Source organism: Thunnus maccoyii, chromosome 5, assembly GCF_910596095.1.
Source record: "Thunnus maccoyii chromosome 5, fThuMac1.1, whole genome shotgun sequence".
NCBI classification, from domain to species: Eukaryota; Metazoa; Chordata; class Actinopteri; order Scombriformes; family Scombridae; genus Thunnus; species Thunnus maccoyii.
In genome coordinates, this window is record NC_056537.1 from 34,062,280 (window position 1) to 34,089,226 (window position 26,947).

At 39.7% G+C, this 26,947-nt stretch overlaps 1 protein-coding gene across 2 annotated transcripts in view; it reads left to right on the top strand.

Moving 5' to 3' along the window:
- LOC121896669 (NT-3 growth factor receptor-like) overlaps positions 1–26,947 on the top strand; it is a 229,921-nt gene that overhangs the window by 24,911 nt on the left and 178,063 nt on the right. For both annotated transcript variants that reach the window (XM_042410583.1, XM_042410584.1), the window contains exon 3: positions 18,855–18,926. In XM_042410583.1, the coding sequence (XP_042266517.1) occupies positions 18,855–18,926 (72 nt within the window). The remainder of the gene's footprint in view (positions 1–18,854; positions 18,927–26,947) is intronic.

Consider the following 26,947-nt stretch of genomic DNA (forward strand, 5'->3'; position numbering starts at 1 on the left):
ACCCTGAACAAGGCTTACTTACTTATACACAAGGGCAGCCCTGACAAATGTTACCTCTGCCTGCGGTACAGGTAAGTGGAGGGGAACATAAATCTGTGCAGCATAGAAACACAAAGGAAATGTAATTCCAAGCATATATGTAGGGGCTGCAGGTTAGCCTAGTCGTTAGCAGGGCCATCCTTCACACCATGACCTGGGTTTAAACCCTCATGTCTGCAAATATCCACATTGCTGGAGTGTCCTTGGGCAAGACACTTCATCAACTCTCACTGCAGCATTGTAGTGTAGCTGAACATGACCTCCTCTGACCACATGTATTAATGCAAGACATGCATTACCATAAAAACAGTTAGTGATCAGTGCCATAGCAACAGAACTAATGAACCAATAATATCTGTGATACACACAGATATAATTATGGCATAGTTAATATACAGAACTCACATGTTCTTTTACCAAAAAATGATCATACCTAGACAACAAGGTTTGGTATGTTTGGTCAGCTACAACTATCTGGTAAAGCTTGAGCTGGAGATGCGGTATCTGGCATATACATGCATATAGTGACACAAATAACAGCCCACCTATAATATGTGTCAAGATAAACTGGGCTTCTGGGTGGCACAGGGTAAAAATCACAAAAAGAGAGAGACTCAGGTTCAGTTTCTGTAACTGGTGTTTATGGATGGGAAGCCATTGAGGGATAAAGTCCTTATCACTGACCGGGTGACTTCTACTGTTCAGGGTGCCTACACAGGTGAGTTGGGATCTGCAGGGTTTACCAGCAACTTCTGTGTTCGTTATTCTATCCCAATAAGGCACATTGTCAGATTAAAAAATTTGAGTCCATGTGTATCAGAGTAATCAAATAGCTCTCTGCATCCTCCACTCACCAACGGTCATCATGACCAAAGTGCAACGAGAATTTTCCATTCCAGAACTGGGAAAACAGTGGAGAAAAGATAAGAATACATAACTATATAATGTACTGTACATCTTACAATAATAAAAGCCAATTTGAAGACTGTTTCACGTACTGTCTGTCACAGGTGTGTACCGGGCAAATAGGAGGAGGACCCAATTGCAGACACTAAGGTGGACAGGTTGAATGAAGAGATGCTTTAATAAATCAAAATCCAAAAACAGTCTGGCGATGTGAAGGCAGTCCAAACATGCAAACAAGTTCCATGGGGGCAAGGCAGGCAGGTTATATACAGGATTGAGGTCAAAAACACAGGTAGCAGATAATCAGGCAGGAATAAATCAGGGACAAAATCAGAACATACAGAGTTCTTTCAGGTTGAGGGTTATTCAGCTGGATGCATTTTATCCTCCACCCCATGTGGGGGATAAGGAGACGAAATGACATCTGCTTTTCCCAGCATGTGCATGGGCATGCTATGTTGAATGCATGGCCCACATCAGACGCACAGAGCAGCTGTTCGTGTTCTACAGCTATGGTGTGGTTTGTAAAACCCTATCCAAGAAATGCCTTGCTAGGTGGCTTTGTGAGTGTTGAGGACATATGCACTGCAGCGTCGTCTGGACCGTGTCCGTTCTTACGGCTCTATCTCTTTGACATGTTGGGCTCCTTATCAGGGTCTGTGCTCGCTGGAACGACTCAGGACTGGTGAAAAGGGTGGATGTGTGCCAGTTGTGTTTCACGTGAACCCCCTCTAGGCATGATACACCTGCATTTTTCCGTGCTTCTTGATGACTTGGAGAATGAGGTAGGTAAGGGGGTAAGAGGTCTGTTGCTTTTCGGTGGACCCTTGCAGGGTTAGGCCATGGCTGTATAAAGTTCTGTTGCATACTGTGTGGGTTGGCTGCCCCCGCTGAGGTGGCCTAGATTATAAGAAGTGGGTCGGCTGCGGCGACTAACCTTTAGTCGGTCAGGATCAGTGAGGCTGGGTCTGATGTTATGTCTCGGCAGGGCGTTCATTCATCGGGCTCCACCCAGTGTATCCATAGAGTCCAGTGGAGGGCAGAGCCTGTGTGAGATAGAATGAAGGTTACGATATTGTAACCCTAGTTCTATTAGCACAGGTGGAGCCCTCCATCTAGGGATCCTGCCACTCTTACAAAGCTCCCTGAAGTGGTTGTGGGATGGCAGACAGCAGCCGCACTGCCTTATATACTGTGGGCTCCACACATATGCAGGTATGCACATCCCGATTGGCCGGCTACATTTATGCAGATTTGAAAAACTGTGAATCTGCCTTTTAAGTGGTTATGCATCAACTGACCGTTTCACTGCTTTTATCTCCTTTCAACTGGAATTCATCTGATTCAACTTCTTTAAGCCCTTCTTTTTTAACTGCCATTTCAACTTCTTTAAATATTTGAACAATTTCTAATGTTTCATGTGCACATTTTCAGCAGTGAGCACACATACATATTCTTCAGAAAATGTTACCTTTTCTAGTTTGGTTTTATTTTTGTAAGAATTATGAACATGTCCAGTGAATCTCATCATTCATGTCTGTAATCTGTACATAAAATGTTGGTATTTGTTGTGAAGAAGTAGACATGTTTGGTTAATGGTGGCACTAGAGGCAAGGTATGTTACCAAAATCCTTAGGATTCATTATCTGGGGTTAACTGCACAGCTGAGACACTACAAATACTAAATATATATCATTCAAAGGGTGTCATTTCCTTCACATGGATATGATGGTGATACATCATAACAGATCTGCCTGCTAATAACCCTTACAGCCTGATTGGACCATTGAATATTGTCAGAGCTGAACACTGTTTAACAATAATTCCAGAGTGTGTTTCATAAATTAGTGGAGCTCAGATGATGTAACTTTGCGAGGGTGCATGTGTGTGTATGTTAGTGATGGCCTTTTGAGTAGCTCTCATTAGGTTACAATTTAAGTAATCTTTTTGGCCTTGCACTAATAGCCTGACTGTCACCATGGCAATTCCGAGACAGGTTGATAAGATGGAAAGTGAAAGTGAGGCATGCTGACCATGTAAGTGGGATCATGATCATTTTGTGTTCACCCTTTTTTGTGTGTGTGTTTGAATGTTTATTGTGGATTGCAGCAGGTTTTAGGATGATATATCAATTTGCTTTAGTATTAAGCAACTACTGACGATAGCTGGTGTGTGGACAACTGAGGTCATTAATGCCATTTTACCGATGCTCTCAAAAGCATCACTGCAGTGAATGCTAACACAGAAACCACAGCGCTAGAGGTGAGGAGCAGTCATTTGTAATAATCATTTTTGTGAAGAGTTGGTGATGTTTTAGTTTTAGACCTCTAGTTTCACAATGGCTGTAACAGCTGATAACCCTTTGGTAGTGTGTGTGCTCCCATTTGCACTGGTTCACATCACTAGGCTGGATGTGCTGATCATGATGTGGGTGTGTTATACATATCCCTATTACTCTTCCACATTGAAGAACCAGGTGGATGCACAGATCTCATATTATAATACTGATATCAAATGTGGAAAAAAATGATCTAGCAAAATGCAAAAAGAAGAGGCCATGTGCGCACACCTTTATTTAGTCACATTTAGGCATATTGGTTAAAACACCGACTGCTTTCAACCTCACAGAGCCTTCAGCAGGAAACAGTAAAAACAGATTGCTTACACATGGAACTCCACTTAGTAATCTATCACAGTAAAATACTAATATCATGAATAGAAAAAAAATAACCATACAAATATATCAATCAGAATTGTGTGTGTGTGTGTGTGTATCTCTGTGTGTTATTTGTCTGTTTCTCTCTTTGTTTGTATTCGGTCTGTTTCTTTTCTCCCCCTGTGGTGATCATATTTGTAATTGAGTTGTAAGCTTTAATATATAATGCCCTAGAGTGTGTATCCATATCTTGGGGTGCATACACCCTTGACTGTTGAAACCTGGCGTTTCTGTGTGTGTGTGTGTGTGTGTGTGCGCACATGTTTTCAAAGCTAATTCTGTCCCCACAGATGTACTGGGCCTATTAAATTCTCTGTGTGTGAATAAACGTGTGCTGGGGGAACTGTACAGAATCCTTTTGAAACAAAAAGTCATGAATTTTAATGTGCTCATCTTTTTTTTCTAGTTCTGTCAGTCAGAGTTGTTATAAAGAAATATGTGTGTGTGTGTGTGTGTGTTGTATTAAGCAGCAGTGGAAGGAACCCCCTGTAGAGAGTCAGATTGAGAAAAAAAGAGGCGCAGGCGGACTGAAGCAGACAGAAACTGGCGATTTTTGTTTTTTTCTTGTTAGAAATTTCAAATTGTCAATTAAAGTGTGAAAACTTTTTCAACTTGCTGAAAGCTTCAGTGATGCTGGCATGGGAGGCAGAACCACCACACTTCTCCATATCAATTATTTATTCATTATATTTACTTTAGTTTATACAACAGCATTTTGAAACCAGCACTGTAAAACTGATATCTTAGATACTGTACACATGTACAATACTGTGTGTGCAGATGGAAACACAAAACACCAGTAAACATTCCGGATGTACCTTCCCATTCACTTGAATGAGAAAGTGTGTCAAAACTTTTGACTGGTACTGTATGCAACTTGTACATAAAAGACAAGTTCATACAGCAGTTGAGGATAAAGTCATATTTTACAGTACTTGGCCTGGATTGCTCGTCAACGTAGAGCCTGACAAGATATTCAGAATCTGTAGTCAAACTATATAAAAACCATAAAATAATCACACAAAAACAATAATGTTTAAAGTCCCTGGTCTTCTTGGTTGTTGGAGCTTCACTGTGTAGAATGATGTATGTGCAGAATTTGAAACTAGAAGGTTATTTTCACATTCATTTGAAGAGGGCAGAAAGTTTCTCTGTGCTCATTGAAAATCAGAGTTTAGGGGGTGGGCCTACGAGCATGATATGTGACATCACAACTAGTTTGGAGGCTAATCAGGGTCCAGTATGCAACTTACTAGGGGTGTGCCTGAATACAAATACATTATTCGGCAATGCACAAATAGTGGGGGGTTTTTTTGACAAAAATTTGTTTCATACAAATATTTTTAAGATTATTTATTTTCAGGTCGGTTCAGTTCAACTTTTGAAATGAACAATATTTGCATATTCATAGATTCTGCATTTTTTAATGAGGGAAAAGGAATATATGGAATATTAAGGTTTTAATGAGGTAATTGTACTTTCTTTTATACATCTTACACTATGTCTGGAGGGGATCTTTAAGATTGAAGTGGAAGTGAAAGAAAACCCCCACAAAAATATATTTGCAACAATTAGCTCATCTTGTGTTCCTGATGAATGACTGGAGTAGTCTTTGGGAATGATGAGCAATAGTTCGATATGTAGGTGCAAGCAGGTCACAGTCCAACCCACACAATCAGAGCATCTGTTCAGGCCATTTCCTTGAAGTCCCAATTAAAGCCAACAGTTTAGTTATCTTACTAGAAAATATACAACAGCTAACAGGAAAAAAACTGTGAGATTTACTATAAAGCAAAGACAGCAGGAAAACAAACCAAACTGAAACTAGGTGTTTGAAGAAGCAGTGTCCATTATCACGGTTCAAATATTTTTACAACTTTTCACAAGCATACAGTAGTACTCACAGTCCTGTGCCTGTCAGACCACGTTCACACAAGCTCTGCAATAGCAGATCAGACATCACACAACTCTACATACAGAACATAGGGGGTCAGAATGTTAAAATACCCTGTCACTAATAAAGCGACAGGGTACTGGCTCTCTCTTCATCTGTGGTAAATAAAGGCCCAGGCACTATTTGTCAATATGTGCTAGCACACAGTGTCAGTAAATTGATCCTTAATTGACTTGCATATTCTTGTTCTATGTTGCTTTAGTGATTACAGTTCTGACAAAGATGTGGTGTGTTGTACACATCAAGGCATCAGAGCAGAACTCGGAACATAAATGATAATTCATGAGGAAGGTTTGGCCTCATAAAATCCAGATACTGTTGGCTAGTTTTGAAGACACTCTCTAACCTTTCAACAAACACAATTCACCACGATTCGCCATCCACTATAAACCTAGCAACTTTAGGTGTTCTACATAACAAATATTTTAAAGCATTTTTCTCTTTCCTCTGCTAAGACAGACCACGCTCCTCTCCATTAGCCTGGACTACAGTATATGGGTCATTGCATTCACTGCATTCAGGCTTCATACACACTCTGTTCTTTTATTTGGACAGAGGCACACTTGACACTCTGAGCTAAACAGAGCCATACCTAAGATGGGCTGACTGAGATTAGAGCAATTCTTAGTACTTTAGCACAGTTCACCACATCATTTCCTAGAATTTTGAAATGATTTTTTTTTCTCAAACGCACGATCAGTAGGAATGAAAACATCAAGTATGAATGATATGGCGTGTAATGGATATTGCATATGTGGGTACATATTTTGTCACTAATAATAATAATTGTAATAATATGAAATAAGAATATGAAATGTAAAATGACAGAAATGACAGAAATAAAAAGCAGTATTTGAGCAGCACATCTTTTCTTCTTAAAGCTGCTTCTATGAACACATGCTGAGATTCAGCTCCACATTTTTTGTCTCTTTTGTTATATGTCACACCTAACAATCCCCCCTCTCCTACACACACACACACACACACATAAATATGCAAACAAAGTGGAGGATATGATAATAGCATGCTAAGGGTCATGGCATCATCATGCAGATCAGTTAGTGGCTCTGTGATGATGTCTTATTAAGGCCACACTGAGCTGATGTGGTGTGGAGCAAAGGACAGAGCAGAATAAAACATGGAGCTGGGAATTGTTTTAGCTGGATAATGTATTTATACTCACAACAGAAGCAGAGACAGGGACCGATAAGGATGGTCAGTATCTTTGTATTTAAGCAGCTTCAAGACAATAAACCACTTGCTGGTGCTGTGCTGGAGGTCAATTTGACAGACTTGTCAAATGATTGTTTGGATTGTTTAATTTACAGACTGCCTTGTTACTACATAATTCCTAGATAATAATAAACTGAGTTTAAAAAATATCAGATTTTCTTTATTATATTACATATTCTGTCTGTATTCATGTATGCATGTTGTGTTTATTTATACTTGACACAAGGTCCATGTTTGAACACACTTTCTCATTGAAGTGAATGGGAAGATGTATCCAAACTTTTGACTGGTACTGTACTTACAGTGATGTTTTGGTTTTAGGGTTGAATTTTCTTTGTTGATATCACCACCACAACAGTAGACAGATGTATCATATATGCTGTATTGTGCTGTAATTATATTTCCCATAGTAACTGTGTTTATAGTCTTGTGGGAAGCTCCACCTTGTCTCATTACTGAATATAAGACTATTCTGTATTTACATTGTTTCATTCACTGTGATAGAGAGTGGGGATCACTGGAAGCAGCAGATAACTAAATCTTTTTACAACTTGCTTCATGTTGTCTTCACTATCGATGATCTCTACAGCCATCAGAGACTTGTAAGAGAAAACACAAGCAGCCCAGCAATGAGACAGTCTTGGAAAATGAAAGGACTTTCAGTGTGTCATTATCCTGTGATTGCCACTGTGACTGCTGTTCAGCAAAAGTAACATGTCTGAAACCAACCATGTTCCAGCTCTATTTTTACACACATGTTAGTAAAGTGTGTGTGACAGTGAGACAGAGTTGCTTTTGACCTTGAATGTTACCACTTTGACCTTCACTTGCTGTAGGATTCCAACACACATTTATATCCAACACCCACTCGACACCTTCACATGTACAAATACACACACACTCCTGTAAACAAGACAAACACACACACATACAGAGTTCTCACAAACACACACAGCCCCCCTGACCTTCTCATGGTCATGACTCATTTCCCTCGTTGCTCATTCTAAATTGCAATAACACACACACATGCACACATTCATCACGCTTGTTGTGTGTGTGTGTGTGGAGTGTTTTGAATATGAGGCTGTCCTTTTCTGCCTTATTGTAGTCAGTGTGACCTTTCCAAAGGACACCTTCTGCATGTAGAGAGGACTGAGTGTGAGGGAGAAGGCAGGGAGCTCAGCTCTGGGGCTGCTCTTCTACACTACAGTGTGTGTGCCTTTTAGTGGATGCTTTCATCCAAAGTGCCTTCCAGTGCCATGAATGTGTGCATTTATAGCAGAGGACAGAGGGAATTATGGCCCTTCTCTTGGCACAGTTAAAGTCTTGCTCTGCCTGCTGATCAGTCTTTCAATAACTGCATGTGCAAATATTAATATTTCTTATTCTTCACATGCACACTTTAGGCAGGTTCCCAAAACTAAGAAAGGATTTCTTTTTTAAATAATAAGTTTCTATTTTTTGCTACTGGATTTATTCAGTCTAGTTTGTATTGGAAACCTGAGCACCACATGTCACTGGATCATCTTAGAACAAGTGACAGCTGAAACAATCAGTCAATTAGTTGACAGAAAAAACAACACCACCACCACCAACAACAAGAAAACAACAACAAAAACACATTTTACTTCTTTCCTCTGCCATAAAGTACTCTGCAAAATTTTAGGCACTTTAGATGTTTAGATTTTTATCCATAATGCAGTACCATTAGGGAGGTGTCTGATTGGTCCCAAATTTATTCAACAGCATGACAACGAGCCCAAACATTTAGCCAGAGTCATAAAGAACCATCTTCAGCAACAAGAAGAACAAGGAGTCCTGCAACAGATGGTTTGGCCCCCACAGAGCTCTGATCTCAACATCATGGAGTCAGTCTGGGATTAACATGAAGAGACAGAAGCAACTGAGACACTTAAATCCACAGAAGAACTGTGGCAACTTCTCCAAGATGCAGGAACAACTGAAATGCCAAGTACATGAAAAACTGCAGGTGTACCGAGGATTGCTGCTGCTGTTTTAAAGGCAAAGCTGCTCACACCAAATATTGATTTACTTTAGCTTTCTGCTGTTTACTCAAGTTAACTGATAAATAAAAACTATTCATGGAATTATAATTGAAAGCATCCTCACTTTACTTTTAGTGCCTAGTACCTTTGCACAGTACTGTATATGACAGTTAACTGGTTATCTTTGGGTTCTGGACTGTTGATCAGACAAAACATCATTGAGAGCAACATCAACATCAACATCATCATTTGAAAATAACACTTTGGGCTCAGAAAATTATCTGAAGATCGATAATGACAATTTGCAATCTTAAAAAGAGTTTTCACCTCACAAATCTCATATTCTTTACATTTCTGCCCAGTGCTGCTGTTCTGCCTAAATCATTGCTATGCTGCATTAATATTAATATCTCATGATGAGATGAAACTTACAAGACAGGCACAATATGGATTGGTGCAAAATTTTGTTGATCCATGCCATTCATGGTCCCACAGGATGAATTATAATAAATTTGGTAATTCTTTGACTTGTCATCTACTTTAGTTTTACAGGTATTTGGCCATCAACCAACAACATTCCCACCAGCCCTAGCTGGTGCTAATTAGCAAATGTTGACATGCTAATACTCTAAACTAAGATGATGAACATGGTGAATGCTATAATTGCTTAATATCTGCATGTTAGAATTGTCATTTTGATGCTGTTAGCATTTAAGTGCAGTGTCACAGAGCAGCTAGTGTGACTGCACACCTGTCACAGTTACTTAAGTGTTGTGTGGTAATGCAGTTGGAAGTGTTTACTCATTTATAGAGCAGCTTCACAGCAGCTGAAAATCTTGTCTTTGCTGACCTCCAGTTAACTATTCACTTTGCTGCAGTGATGCAGAAGTGTCCTCTAGGGTGTGTCAGTACACCGTGACATCACTGATGGGTGTGGTTACAGCTGCAACAGAGCACATGTCTGTCTGTGAAAAACTGCTTTCCAGTCTGGTCTTTAGTTACTCTTGAAAAAGTGATGTTTTACTGTGGAAGGCAACATATAAGGGCTGGCTGATGAACAATGCTGCATTAACAAGCTGTGGTGGAAAAATATGACCAAGCTGGAGAAACACTATATGCAAACAATATGCAGAATATGACCGTGATAGCCCCCTGTATTTTAAGTAGTTTATTCAGGAGCAGCAGTTGTTACACCTGATGAATGTAGTAGGTGATTATAGAAAAAAAAAACTCCTCAGTATTCCAACAACAGCAGTGTAAATGAGTATAAATCATACAAACACACATATAACCGTGATATGTGAGCACTCCTAGCACAGCATCAGCATCCTCATAACATATTAAATTAGCAGTCCTCTAAATTACAAAGCACACCAGTACAAAATAACATGTAAGAGGTCCACTGCAGTCACTCAGTAACTGATGATCAGCACCATGGACAGCAGTCCTCTGAGAAAAATACAGCTCCCATACAGCTTCAACACACCAGCAACACAAATCACATTTCTTACTGTACAAGACAGCTGATGGAGCCCTTGACACTAATAACAAACCCATGAAACAATGACTCACAGGCCCCTCTCTAGGATATACAGGCCTTTTGATGGCCAGGGGGCATTTGCTGATATAAGACAAGCTGTAGTTGTGCCACTGTACAGGACTTGTTTTACTCAGGCATCTTCTGAGACTCAGATCAAATCATCAATAATTGCATTCTGTATTTATGTGTGCGTATACGGTATTGTGTGAGTGTGTGTGTGTACATGCTTGAGCAAGTATTACAGTGTGTACACATTATGCAGGAATGGTTCCATCAGAGGAACACTGAGATGACATATGCAGAGTGAGTTACATTTCCATGTTATCATGCAAATGTTGACTGCCATAGTTAAGTGCCAGCATGCATATTCACTGCAGGATTACACTCGAATTATGAGCAAACACATGGGCACAGATCAAACACACACACACACACACACACAGAAATCTTTCTCCCTGAGGGCTGAGAGCAAACATATTTAGATATCAGCTGTGAAGAATGAATCATCAGCTTGTGTTTGGAGTAGTTTGGTCCCAGAGGTTTGGACTCATGCTCATAAATCAAGATCACATGCAAGTTACTCAAGACGCCTACGTATGGCAAGAAACATGCATTGTGACTCATACACACACATATGCACGTAGGGTTTAGGGGCATTGCATGATACGGGATTGGCGGTAATTGTTATCTTTGACTTTTTACAGTTTTTTTACTTTTTTTCCAGATTCTTGAAATAATTACAGTGTGAAGTTTGGTCTTACGTTTTAAAAAAATTTTAGCTTTTAACCACATCTCCAGATACAAGCATCTGAGAAGCTGATGAAAACTGTGAGCTGTGATTCACAACAGAAATCTACAGAAAACTCCAGAAAAAGCATGTAAGTGGACCTTTGAGTTAGATTACTCTCTGAAATAAATATAAATCTTTACAAGATGGACATCTACAGACAAAATGTATTCACACACACATAATACATTTTAAACTTTTGCTTATTTGTCTGTTTTAGTAATTTTAGTGTCCGACTCTGATGAAGACATCCAACAGGCATATTTGTCAATATGTTTAGTTGTAATCCTTAAGATTTTATATTAAAGATCGTTTTTATGCTAGTTTTTGCATTTTACAGCAGTAGTTCTGTGATGACCTCTCTATATAGTAGTTTACACTGGAAGAGTCTGTGTTTCCTACACAGGATTCAAACTGCATGAACATGCAAGAGGGATTAATAGGAAACGATGCATGCATGTACTTGATATGATGCGGAAGGCAAAAGCTGGTGCGTGTGCACATTTCATTGGATCATGAGTTCAGTAGGATGACAGAAGGATGACATTGTTGACTGTCTTCTTCAGTCTTCTTTATTAAAATAATCCTTTCAGCCCCTGGTTTGTATATATTTAGTTTTAGGAGACAGACTCCATCTAGCAGCCATAGTAATCGTGACGGGAGCAAAGGAGGAAATCAGGTGATGTTATAGAGAGATAATGTTTGTGTAGGAAGGAGGTCGGGGTGGATGGATGGGTCAACAATATGGGAGATTAAACATCGACTGGCAAGGCAGCGGTCAGGGAGGACGTTTCATCATTAACATCGTACTGGCTGCTATCAGATTTAGAAAGTGATAAAACATTAATAAAGTGTATATGTACAATCCTGATTTTGACTTAGTCAGCTACTCACACATCACACTTAAAGAGCTACTCCAGGGATTTTGGATTCAATATACCATATGCTCTCTGGATCTGTGAGTATATTAAAAAATGGGTGAAGTACAACATGTTGTCCCATTCATTAATAGTGCAAGTTTCTACTACTGCTCTGGTGCCGGTAACACATGAGCTTTCTCTGGCTAAGGCTGCTCTACTACCCACTCACTCACGAATAGCACGGGACTAATACCTCATGCAGCTCTCACTTGATTTTTATATTCTAAATTGAACCTATAGGTTCAAATTGTCAAGGTTAATTCAACAATGTCTTTTTGGCAATGTGTGATGCTCAGGAGATTTTCCAAGCCATTTATGATGGATGGGTAGGCCTCTGTAAAAAGTCTTTGTAGTAGAAGTGTTTTTTTCATTCCTGCTCCTGCAGAATTGATGATCCCCTGTAGAGATGCTGATCACTCCCACATGAAAATGGAGCTGTTATGCTTTCCTCTTAATCAAGCAAAATGAAAACACACTTACTACTTACCTGTTTAATTAGCCAGCTTAAGAGGATGAGAAGTTTTATTTAAATGAACATTGGATTTTAAACTAAATGACTCTCAACGCAAGTAGTCTGTAAGTAGAGCTCCCTATTTTGGAGCCTCTACAGGAAATAATACATGCACACATACCAAATGCTACATGCTAAAACATGTCCAAAGTGAGATGATCATTCAACTAGTTAGGCTTTTTAAAGTAGTGGCTGGTCTTCTTCTACTGACTGGTGAGCTGCTTATTTAGCTGTAGCTAGCTAGTTTCACTTGTTGTTTCAAACTCTCTTAAAATTGCTGCAGTAATGTTAGCTAGCTAATGGCCACAAAAGTGAACAGCTGTTCTGCCTTTCAGGTGATGCTATATTAATTTTGATTTCTATTGAGTATAGAGTACATTGACATTGAAGCTGGAATATAAATAAAGTATGTCTCAAGCTGTTTTGGGTTTGGTGAACTCCACATACTAAAAGACAAACACCTCTTACATTATCACCTTAGGAAGGAATGCTGTGGTATGGCTGGGGCTGTGTGTGTGTGTGTGTGCGTTTCTCAGCGGGTAGGAGCTGTATGTTGTGTTATTTTTAAATGCCTTCGTTTTTCTTAAAGGACATTAAAAGTCAAAAGTCATCTTAGAGATTCTATGTCTAGCGTGTTAGCAATCAGTTGCTTATTCAAACACACAGCAGACAGAGAAATACTGTCATTCATTGGAGTCATATCTCTTTAGCTGCTAAATGCTCCACTGTGCTCACCAGCTAGTTGCTAACTGTATCTATTTGCTGTTTGGTGCTGCAAATTTATATTCATTTTTTTGACTTTTATCTCTGATCTTGGTTTTTTTGTGAAGTAATCAATGATTTGATGTCTTAGGGTTTCCAACCGTTATTGAAACAAAACCATGTGAGAAGTTTAGAGGGGAAATATGTCTTTGTTGGAACTACTAACAACTCATAGACATGACAGCTGTAGGCGCAAGAGCGGGTCATCCACTAATCACAGGGTTAGCGGTTCAATCCCCAGCTTCTGTCTGCATTTCAAAGTGTCCTTGAGTAAGACACTGAACCTCAAATTGCGCGCGATGGTGATGCCAGCTTGCTGCCATCGAAGTGTGAGTGTATGTTTGAATAGGTGAATGAGCGGCAAAAAAACTGTAAAGTGCTTTGGACAGTATATAAATGCAGCCATTTACCATTTACAAACATAAGAAGAGACACAACTAGACACTGCTTTTTATAAGGGCACAAGCTGTAATGGTTGGGAGCAACTGGTTAAATCTTTAATAATGTGTGGCAATTTATAAACTCATCCTGTGGTTTTTCATGTAAAATGTTAATATGAAAAGTACATTTATAACTTGTGCTGTTAGATAAATGTGGTGGAGGAAAAAGCACAAGATGTCCCTCTGAAATGTAGTAGAAGTATAAAGTAGTACAAAATTGAAATACTCCAGTACAGTATAAGTACCTCAGAATTGTACAGTCCTTGCCTAAGTGTACTTACCAACTTCCTACCTGCAAGTGCTGGTATATAATATGGAATTGGGACACAGCAGTGTTTCAGGTCTGCTGCACAGTGTCTGAGTCAGATGCAATCAAAGGAATTATTTTGGAGAGCTGCATCGTTCCCCAGACACGGAGGGGACATTCATCCATTTGTCCCCATGATGCACTAATGTTGTGAGACGATTTGTCAGAGTGTGTGTTTTTCTATTATCTGCTCATCTCCTGTTGACCAAGTTTGAAGGTGACTCTGTAAAGAAACCACGTCTCTCTTGGTGATCTCCCGCGAGTCTCTTTCTCATTCTCACCATCAGTCTCACCTTCTCCTCCTCATTTGTCTTCCTCTCCTCCCTCTGTTTTTGTCTTTCTCTCTATTTTTCTATTTCTGTCCTTCCCTGCCTGTCTGCAGTCTATTCTCTAACCTCTCCGCTGAAAAGGACACCAATCAGTATCAACTGCTCTAATTATGTGTCACCAAACAAAAGCGCTGATGAAGAGGAGAAAATATAGCTTTGACTCTGACTGTGCTCTGACTGTGTGAGTGTGTCATTGTGTGTGTGTGCATGTTTTTGCTTGTGTTGCAGCCTGAATGTTGAGTGGTAACTCTTAATAGCAATTCCATTCAGTAATGTGGGAAATTATTTATTTAATCATTTTGATTTTCTAGTCAGTTAAATTTTATTTTTCACCACTTGTAAACTGATGTGTTGACTCAACTGGCACTGTCTTTCTTTTCTGATAGGCTGACAAGTGACTGTACTACCATTAATGGAATACAAATTGCAAACTTACAGAAGCTGAACATCTCCTCGGTTGCTAACTTCATTTTTTTCCATTTGTTAAACTACTGTAAAATCAGAACTTAATTATCTGATTTTCTCGAGACACCAAGCTGCTATTTTGTAACCACAACTTAATTATCTAATGAAATAGAGATAAAAAAGTCATGATCACAAAATAATGGGCCTTAAAAAGTTACTGGCAATCTTCCAAGTTGCTAATTTAGGGGATTACATTCAAGCAAAGATTAACATTGAAGTGTTTATAGCCCTTGTTCCTTGCAGGTTTTAAGTGCTTGTCACATGTCAATGCGATTTAAAATGCAACATAGTCATCCAAAATAAAGTTGAGACCCTACCAGAAAAACAAAAGCATTCATTGTTTGTTCCAACACTTGAAACAACCGATGGTTTTATGACAAGTGACCTCTTGTGGTCATGCCACAGTAATAATGACTGTCCTCTATAAAAAAGCAAAAACAGGAAGTAGCATACTGTTATAAAGCTGAAAAGAAAGACTGGGGTGGATAGCTGAATGCACAAAGTGTGTGACACTGAAGACAGTTGTTCACATACCATGTCCCAGCATCCCAGCATCAACCTAGCATCATGGCACAAAATTTAATCTAAAGATTTGTGTGCGTGGGCACTGATTTTTTTTGTGATACTCAGCATGACTTTCAAACTAATGTATTTCAATTGGAAGTATCTTTTGTGCATGCACCATGTTTTTATTTAAAAAGAATGATGTTTTATGGTGTGACAATGCTGTGGTTTAAGGTCTGGTTAGGTTTAGGCACAAAACCACTTGGTTAGGGTTAGGGAAAGATCATGGTTTGGGTTAAAATGATCACCTGAAACATGGTTTGAAGTGGGAAGCGAACAGCAGTCTCCTGCAGCAAAATTTACTAAGTCCACTTTTGCAAGTTAGGATCTAGCCATCCACCCAACCTGCCACCTCAGAATATAGAAATTTGTCACCTTGTATAGACGTCATCCAAACTGCACCATTGATAGGCTCTTTGAAAGTCATGCTGTTATGAAAAAAATGGAAAATTCGTGTCCATGTACATGAATCTATAGATGAAATGTTGTGATTATTTTATTAACTGCTGTGATACAGGGCTGCCTGAAAAGACCCAAACCAACAATGTGTCTCTCAATACTTTCTGACTTCTCTACTTTATGTCACTCAGCTCCAATCCCATTGATTTGTAAATATTTAAAAACAGCTCACAGATATATAGTTTCATTTTTAAAAAGGCTCAGTAATTTCCTAAAACAGCTGGTCACTGTAGTTTTGAACAAACATGACTCAAACAGAAGGAAATTGTGCATTAGTTGGGGACTATTTTCTGTGGTGGATGAATCCACATTTGTTCTACTGAGTATTTCTGGCAGCAGGACATGGTAATGAAGCAACTTGCCACCCAGTGCAGCAGTGTGGCTCACTGATGTGTTTTTAATATTTTTTGGACAACAACAGAGGTCTACGGCACAGAGGAATAAGATATATCAGGCTTTGGATACACACACAATACTTGTTCATAGATCAGTACATTGTTGGTTTGGATCCAAACATGAGATTTGTTCACAAGAAGAAAAAAATGAAATATCTCCAGATTTATCCTTTAAGATTCAACATGAACTCATTCAATATTTTCCTGGAGTCTCAATCTCAATCTAAAGACTCACAAAGAAAGAAAGTTCTTATAAAGAATAATAATTGAAAAATCATCATTTGTGAAATGAGAAGCTCAACAGTGGTGTAACAGTGCAAGATATAATCTTTAATAGCTGTATTACTGACACCACATCGAAGGTATGCTAAAACTGGTGTTATTCTTCTCCCAAAACATGCATAATGTATCTTCCAGCCTACACAGAGAATGGTGTTATCAGTAATTGTAGCTTGCAGAGGCTCACTGAGGAGCTGATGCGCATACCTTCCAAATCTGTGGGAAGTTGATTGGTTGATTCAATTCCTGTCAGGGCCCAAACAGAGACGAGAACAAACCCAGATGTACTACATACAAGTATAAAATAAACAGCACAATCACCTACATGCAGACTGTTGAAGCATAATTTCAGTTTATCACACACACACACACACACACATTAACATACACATACACAGTGACATCCCTTCACAGGAGGCCTTAATAATCCCATTATTGATAATAATAAGGTGATTTGGATTCCAGTGAGTGTCTCGTTCCTCCAGTCACACCAGCCTGAGCACCTCTTCATGGTCTTCTGTTGCCGTGGAAACAGACACCTGTGTTTGTGTTGTGTGTGTGATTGCGACCCAGAAGAGGTTACAAGGGAAATGAGTCATGACTGTGAAAAGTTCAAACACTGCTATGTGTGTGTGTGTGTGTGTGTGTGTGTGTGTGTGTGTGTGTGTGTGTCAGTGTAAAATCCTCTTAGTCTGTGTGTGGACAGGTATGTGTGGATGTGTTTGTAATGTCAGCAAAATCTTAAATTTCTTGTCTATAAGGCTTCCTGATGTGACATTTACAACATGGTGAGTTGGTGATGTCACTGGAATGGGAACCTTTATAGTTATCACCCAAAATCTGGAGTTTCAGGACTAGACTGGAAAAGAGGAAACTTCATGACAGGTGTTGTGTTCTGAATGCTAACAATTGGATCACTGTTTAAAGCAACTATAACTAACTTTTTTCCTAGGGGGTTAGTTAGACTGTAAGCCACTCCTCACTTCTCCCATACTGTTTCCTAAGCCTACGCCCTCCGATCTGCAGATGACTATATACGACAAACGTTCAAGTTGTGCTTTTGGTGGTTGATTCTTCACAACTTGAAACACCAGAGAATTAGCTTTTAGTAAAACTGGCATATGTTTTGAATATCAAAATAAGCCAAATGACCCAACATTTTATTATGTCCACAAACAAGCAACATTTATCTAACGCCAAATATGGTTTCATATCTGAAGTCGCGATCTCCAAGTCCAAACAGCGATCTGCTGCTGCACGAAACACTATTTTCTGAGAATTCAGATTTCTTTAGAAGTGAAGACTATACGTTTTAATACAAATTTTTTCATGCCAATGGAGAAGTTTGCTTGCTAATACTACCCACACAAACAAAACACATTAGCTTTAGATACTTGTGCATCCTGAAGGAAGAACACCACATTGGCATCTACTTTCAGTCTTCTGGCCTCTTTTAATGCTCTTCATCTCCCAAATGCAAAAACCTGCATTTATCCTTGTTTTAGCTCTGTCTTCAGCATACTCTCTTTGTGCAAAGGAATGCTGTCTTTTCGGTTTAACCTGTACTGTTTCAGATTCGGTCTGGCTGGTAATGGCTGCAGGATCATCCATCACTGGCTGAATAGTCTGTCTGGCCGCTGTTTGAATCACACCACTTTATAACCTCAGCTAGATGAGTTACAGACTGTACATTGACAACACAGGGCACAAAGGACCAGAATAACAACAGAAGGGCTGCAGGAAGCACAATATGGTTGAGAGTGATAGTACTGCTCAGTGATACCACCTCATATCAGATGTTCATTTGATCATTAGTAAATGTCTAAAAATCTTAATTGATGCACTTTTAACTTTATTTTATAAATGATCGAGGGTACAAATTCTACCAGCAAATGTTATTTTGTATCTTGAGGTGCTTTTCTTAAATGTTGTGTATTGTATTTTACTATGTGGAGTATTCGTACTGTCAGTGTTCTTGTGTCTGGGGTCATGTGGTTTGTGCGTGTGTTCTGATGTTTTAATGAACTGCAGGATGGGCCAAAGACAATTTTCTACTCTCAGAATGACTAATGAAAGAAAGACTCATTGTGGACCAATAACTAGACAGGAAGAGACATCAGGACTTTTGCACTCTTACCATAATAAACACACCAATACATAGTAACTGTAACAATTCTGAGCCCCTGTCATCATTTTGAAGTGAAGTTTCTGACATTTGTCTCTTTCTTATTCTCTCCCTCAGAAACCTGTCCAAGAACCCCATGCTGACCACATTCTCCTGGCAGGTCTTTGAACATCTGCAGCTCCTGGAACTGTGAGTTGACCCCTGTCTTCTAGTATAGTCCTAGAGCTGACACATCATGCTCACACTGTCCTTCATTGTTACCAGCACAATCATAGTAAAGAGTCCTCTCTATAGCTACTAGAAAATGTTCCTTGTGTCCCTTCCATCAGACCTGGGTAAGTCTAGTAACCAAAGGTGGCTTGTTTACTAAATCATTGTACGATGTCTGCCTTCAATCAAAGAGCTTTGTTCAAAAGATGGTTTTAATGAATTTCTGTGGATTTAACTATATGTTCCATTGAAAAATAGAAAAGTAGACTTTCCAGTGTCTTAAAAATCCTGCATGATGGGAAAGTGAATAGAGTTGTGCTGCACAAAATCACACCAGCCATGTTTACTGGATATCTTGACCCGTGCATGGGTGGTTCAAGAAACAGCTCATTTAGTGCACTAACCACACCTCACCTCTGGGCATGGCAGAGAAAAGGAGGGAGTGTTAGTAAAGAGCATTTGTCAGATATAATCAAGAGTTTAAAGAGCAGGTTCAGTTCATGAGAAGATGAAACAAGCTAGTGGAAAACTTACAAGTGTGTTAACATGGGAGCAAACACCATGATTTTGGTGGTATGCAATAGAGATCAATGTTGAGTTTTGTTATCCGTGTCATAGTGGTAAAATGTAGGTTGTCATCACATAAATATATAAATACGAAACTGAAAAATGCAAGAGAAACACCATGATATCTAGTGTGAAAAAATAAACTACTTGGTCCACTTGCTAGCTTTTGAGAACTTTCATCCACATCTCACAGTCTTAATCTGCAAATGGAGTGAGCTCAGGTGTCATCAGGAGACCTCAGGTGGGGATTGTGGTTCTGCATAAATGTCTTTATGGATGATCTACACAGAGAATGGTGTTACGGGTAACCACAGAGGAGCCACCATGCACACCTGACCTGAGTGTCAAGCAAACTGAGTGGTTGATCCAGCTCCTGCCAGGAGATGGGTAAAAAAAAAATCAACATTATACTCAAAAGCTGTACAAGTATAAAAGAAAAAGCCACATAGCCCTGTGCACGTTCACTTGTGAAGCCTGGAGAAACATGTTCTAGTCGTGGGTGTGGAACGCAGTTCAGGTCATAATCAAACCATTTTATTTTTATCAACAGTCTAATTTCTCAGTGCTTTGCTACTCAGAAACAATCTAGACTGAAAACAAGAGTATACAGCTAATAGCTCTGGGAGACAGTAATAAGGCACAGTGGTGCTTTACAACCCATTGTCATTTCCAGGGCATTAAATACTGATGCTTTGTCACGTCCCTCGTCATCTGATACCAACATACAAGGTGCCCTTTAGCGTCTGTATGAGACGTACCAGACTTTCAACTAACTCGTGGTGACAGCGAGGAAAATACTTCTGGGCAGCGGGTCCTGCGGTCTGCCCACCGGACTGATACTCTCTGCTTCTCATAGTGTCACGGGAGGGTGAATATTGAAGTGAATGGATGGCAGGAGCAGTTGCTCTGAGTGTCTAATAATGACGCAGATGGGTTTACATTGGAGTTAAGTGGCACACAGACGGCCTTTGGCGAGGATGCATTTGTACGCACCACACCACTAAACGTTCTGGCTGGTGGGTGACATGGTGGGTGATGTACTGCGAGGTGGGCGGTGCTTAGTTTTGGCTTGTCCGATTTCAAGCAGGAAAAAGTCATCAATGCAATAACAGAATCTTGATTCATATTTGATGAGAACTGCCTAGAGGACAGTTTGATCTGAGTTTCGTAAGCCTGGTGCATTGCACTGGACGGACTCATTTGCATAAAGCTGAGGTTGAGTCGTGTTTATGCAAACGGTCCGTCAACTCGCTGTGCCGTATCCATCATGCACCGCACGGCCACATCTCCTGCTCTCCCTAGAAAATGAATAGAATCCGCTGACTTGACATATGTCATCGCATCCAGTCTGCGCGCACCTTTAGTTGAAAGCGTGGTGCGTCTCATACACACACTAAAGGGCACCTTGTGCGTTGGTATGAGATGCCGAGGGGCATGACAAAGCCTCTGTGTTTGATGACCTGACAACGAGAATGGGCTTGTGCTTTAGGCTAAATGCTAATGTCTACATGCTTACATGTTCAAAGTGACAATTCATGGTGATGCGAAGCTAGTATAATATTTACCATTTTCAGCATCTTGGTTTAGCAAGGTAGCATGCTAATATGTGCCAATTAGCACTAAACATAAAGTACATCTGAGGCTGATGGGAATGTTTTAAAGGTATTTAATCATAAACCAAAGCACCCCCAATACACTCATTGCTCATAATGCAATCAAACTAAAAGAACTGAGGCTGTGAGAGAGGGGATAGACCACCAGGGAGAAATCCTCAAACATCACTTTTCAAGCTTTAAATATTTTGTTTTGTTTGTTTTGTTTTTTTTTTACTGGCATTATAATATGTTTGTTTCAGTCCTCCTGTTTTTATGTTTTATGCACATAAAATGCTAGAAATGAAAAGGGCCAAAAATCAGGTGAGGTGGAAAATGTGGAAATAAAGTTTGACCGGTTTTGTTTTTTTTTAATAGGCCTTGATGTCACAGTATCTGCTGCTTCTTCTTCTGCGGTGAACATAACCGCAAAGTCCCTGGTTTGAGTCCAAGTGAGAGCCCTTGTTGCATGTCACCTCTGTCTCTGTCAGTACAGCAGCTGATAAAAGCAGATCAGAAAAGACAAACTCATTTCAAGAAATGATGCGTGTACTAATATTGTATCATCCTCTTGAATATTTGATGGGAAATGTGCAGAAAATCATGTTTGGCTTTGGTAAAACTTGACAAAACCAACATTTGATGTCAATGTAAGTAAGAAATAAGTAAACCAAACAGAATCCATCAGTGTTGAACAGTAACACTAGTGAATCAGCATGTCTTTATAATAATCTGACCTATAATAACTACCATTTTATAATAGTGCAAGTCCTTATATCGAAGATTCCGATATGAAGGAGAAGGGTTTCCCTACGTGTCTCTAACATCAGTGCTCATTTCCATTTCAAAGCTTGCAGGGAAATGCTTTGTTTTTCTTTTCCTCTTGTGATTATTGTGACCTTGTTTAGAAATCTTTGACATAATGCTGTTGTTGCTGTTTGAAACTTTTGGTATTGTGGTATTATTGGTAGTGTGAACCATAACTACATTGTGATTCCCACTTTCTCACATTCATTCAGTGTTATTCTCACACATGGCTGCTGTCCAGGGTGCTGAATCCTCTGTTGGTATTTTGTTATCATTGGAAAGTTGTCTGACCACACTGGCTCATGAGTCTCTTTGACCGTTGCTTTTTCACCATTCTATTTCATACAAACCAGAATCAAAAATACTGTCAATGACACCCAGACTAAACTAAAGCAACATGTAAATGCTTTATTCTGTGAATATTATCATAGCAGCTCGTTTAGAGTACTGTCTTTTTTGTGCCTTGCATGATCTAAATCACTGCTCCTTCAGACAGTCAGTGAGGATAGCAGCAGAACATACTGGGCTGAAATGTTTTTTATGTCCCATCATCTGGCCAGATGCCAGGGGAAATGGCATCAGAGGCAGAGCACAGGGAAGGAGAGGAAGGATATGAAAGATAAAGAGTGTGAAAGCTTCACCTTTACTTGGCAGATTAGAGGCTTTGGTTGGAGCAAGGCATAACAAAATGCAAGAAGGAGGGGTCAAAATATCCATTATACACAGTAGTTATATAATTTAGTTAGTCGGGATTAGTGAGGGGTAAAATGCATCAAAGAAAATCTCAGATTCAAAGTGGCAAATTTAAAATGGCCTTTATTTTCAGTGTAACAGCCAAGTTTGATGTTGAAAAAATAAAACTGGTCGGAATGTTAACATTATGTCAAATTGTTGTGTTGTCAGGTTGTCATATTATCACTTTGTGTCATATGACATTACATTATATCATATATAATTTCATATCATGTCATGTTGAATGTGATGTCATATAATGCCATCCATCCATCCATCCATCCATCCATCCATCCATTCTCTGCTGCTTATCTGGGTCCAGTTACCCAAGTTTGGCAGGAGACTGAGCAAGTTACCCCAGATGTCTTTCTCCCAAGCAACGTCCTCCAGCTCCTCTTGGGGAATCCCAAGGTGTTCCCATGCCAGATTAGATATACGATTCCTCCATTGTGTTCCGGGTCTGACCCTGGGTGTCTGACAATTGGATGTGCCTGGAACACCTCCAAAAGGAGGCATCCAGGAGGCATCATTATGAGATGCCCAAACTACCTTAGCTGGCTCCTTTCAACGTGAAAGATCAGCGGCTCTACTCCAAGCCCAGACCAGACACCCTACAGAGGAATCACATTTCGGCTGCTTGTATCTATGATCATTTTTAGATCCACATTACTGTTGACACCACACCGTTGAGGTCCTCTCCTCTGCCTTCCGCACATTCAAAGATGCACCCACCTGAAAACACAACAGACCTATGTTGCTTCTTTGAGCTGTCCAGCCACCAGATGCTCGTGCAAGCTCCCCTCTCATGCATGGCTCCAGGAGGATGACTTTGATGAGAGCAGCTACAGTGTCAGTCGAATTAGAAGCTTGATGACTTTATGTCAGTGTAAGCATTTTATATGAATGTCATTTAGATTTCTCCTCAATTGCTCCACCTCTTGAAAGACCAGCAAAATAAAAGAAATGTGTCAATGGCAGAGGTGATGAGAGCTGCCATCTACTGAATAATAATGATGCTCCATTCTCTGGTGTTACAGCCTCACATCTTTAAAACTGCAGTGGTTAATATTTGTATGTGTATAAAAAAATATATATCCTGTTTTGCCATTTGCTCTTTCATTCACTTGTACATTGAATGAATCAGTTGAGGAATTAAGAAAATTTCTTTTGGGAAATTAATTTGCTGTAGCATGCTAATGAAGTAAAGTGATGATTATGCCAATAACTCCAGGGGTCCGTTTCACAAAGCAGGTTTAGTGAAAACTCAGGGTCTGTTAACCCTGAAATGAGGGAAACTCTGAGTTTTCCGTTTCAAAAAGGGAGGTAACTCAAACCAGAGAAAGAGGGATAACTCTAGCCTGTTTCACAGAGAGGGGTAACTTAAGCTCTTGGTCAGTTACCGTAGTAACAGACTCTATGAACCTAACCTGGTCGGGACCAGGTTTTTCTCAATTAACCTCGAGTTTCTCTCAGTCTCCGCCCTCTTTCAGAGCCACACACTCCATTTGATTTCCTCATTCATTCAGTCAGCAGGCGAGTTTTGGCGTTGCCTAGTTCTGCCGTCTATCATTTAAAAAAATCATTTAAAAAAATCAGAGTCAGTATATTAGAAGTCCATTAGACACAGTAGGTGGCGACTTTTTCACTAACATGGCATGTCCTTTTGATAACGATCCCGTGGATGAAGGTGCAGCATTACTGCGCAGAGAATTAAATATTCGTTGAGAGATGGTTATCAGACCGCGCATAGATGTCCTAGCATTTCCAGACAATTATCTTTTTGAGCGGTATCGTTTCACGTCACAGTCCATCATCTACATACAAAACCTAATCCGTCCTTACATTTGCAACATTACTAATCGTAATCAATTCTCTCACATCCCAGCAGATATTGTATGTTGCGCTGCGTTTCTTTGCAAACGGAAGTTTTTTGTACAGTGTCGGGGCCAGCCACTGGCCTTCCTAAATTCTGGCTTAGGGCCAGCTCCTCTGCCTCCGTTAGAGGTGGCGGTGCTGGACCACCACCCGTTTTACGGACATCTGCCTTCTTTCTGTTGGCTGAGTAGAAGTCTGTGTTAATTTAAATAGGATTAATTATTTAACAGAACATGATGTAGATGAGAAGACATTTATGTGTGTGAAACCAGCATTATGTTGGGGATAAAACAACTGCACAGTCAAACAGCCACTTAATATTTACTTTACAATGTAAAACATGATCAAAGTGAGGTACCCCCATGAGATTATGCCGAGGTCTCACCTGTTTGAACAATGTTTTTATATTTTATCCTAAACTGCTGCCAAGTGCGCTTCTCCCTCGCGGGATTGGACCTAAATAAAATAAATTAATAGGCGACCAATCAAGCAGTTTTCCTCTGTAATATTATTGTGATTGCAAAGGACTACATTTAAACTTAGGCATTGACCCGAGCAGCGATGTTCTCCCACGCCGTCTCCCTCTCTTTTGCAGCTGCAGCGGTGTTGCACTTCTTTTTGAAAACATGTTCAAACTCGCCGTATTATCGCATTAAGATTTCTAATTCTGGTGGGGCGAAAAACGCAGCCGTCCTCTTCCCCGTTGCCATGGTGACTCGTTGAATCGGGGCTCCATTGATGCTGGCTTTTTATAGTTGTGGTGCACGCGCTTAACTCAAGGTGAAACTACTCCGAGTTGAATAAACTGACTCAAATCAGCTGTTCTGGAACCGGAAACTCAGAGTTTCTTATCTCAGAGTAGATCAACTCAGAGTTCAGGATTAGACTCAGAGTTTGTTGAACCTGCTTTGTGAAACGGACCCCAGGTCTCTGGTCACATAGGTCAAAGTACAGGACCACACTGTGAAGGGATAGAGCATATGTAAACACTATAAAAGGCTGAATAATATTCGATAAAGAAACAAAACAAAAACAAAAAAAGAAGAAATATGTTTTTAAAAAGTTTTTAGGATAAAAAAAGCCAGATCCAATGTTTTTGTTATTGTTGTTGTTGTTGTTGTTGTTTGGTTCTGCACAAGAACTGAATAACAGAATTGCAGAGCCAAAGCTTTTAAAAGCTTTCAAGAACTGTGATAACAATATTGACTTACATTAAGTGAATTTAGTAGTACGATAATCTTGTTTAATCTTGTTTTTATACTATCGTGCTTGAAACCTGTACAGTATGAACCCTCAGAGATCCCTTGAACTCCAAAGGACCCCTGGGTTCTAAGTCTGAGACCACTTTCCCATTCACATGAATGGAAAAGAGGTCTCAGACTTTTGGACCCTACTGTATATGTATACATATGCACATATAGGATATATACAAATATACATATAGGATTCGAATAGCCAAGTTGAACACACTACTGAGATCTGAGATCAGGTCTCCTACTGGTTCACGTTGTTTCAGTGACTTTTAGCAGTGGTATTTAAAGCATGCCAGTTTTTGTTGTGACTAAAGTGTCACAGCCCTTGAATCATGTGGAGGTATGCGTGTACGTGTGTGTGTGTGTGTGTTACAGCATGTTCTGCCAACATGTAGCTGTGAAGGTACTGTTAGCTACAGTATTCTGGCAGGGATATTTAAAGCAGGGCTGCTGGGATGCTAATAGCATGATATTTCAAGCTATGAGCTGGTTTAGGCTGCTATTTGCAGCACTGAGTGTGGGCCACACATACTCACTGAAACACAGGTTACTAGAGGTCAACAATCAATAACTGGCTTCTGTGAATTGTTTGGGATCTGCTTGTGTTTTTTCAGGTATCATAAATGATATATGATTCATGTTTTCACACCAAGTGATTCACTGCTATAACAGTTATTACAGTGGTTGCAGATATAAATTACTGTATATTATATTGAATAATTTCCCTCCTCCTCCCTGTACTTTCTACCTCTCTCTCCTGATTCTGTGTTTTAGTCTGTGTTTTTAATCTGACTGCCAAACTCAAGCTTTGTCAAGCCTTTTCAAATGTCATAAAAATAAAATGCAAGTTTCCATCAGCAAAGAGTTGAAGCAAATGAGTGAAGCAAATGTCACGAAAAGACCATCCAGCAGAAATGTGGAAGTTGATAAGTCCTGAACCACTTTCTACTGACTTAAAGAGCTGTAGTTTGAGGACAGCAGCGTTAATCTTTGTGAGCAGCCAAATGGGTGTTTCACAGTTTTAACACACAGCAACAGACGTGACTCTTTTCAAAAGCGCCTCATCTCACCATACACACTTAAACACCACTTCTGATCTAAAGAAACATGTATAGTGTAATAGAATGTATTTTAACATTTCAATAATAAACACTTATCTAACACACAACTATAC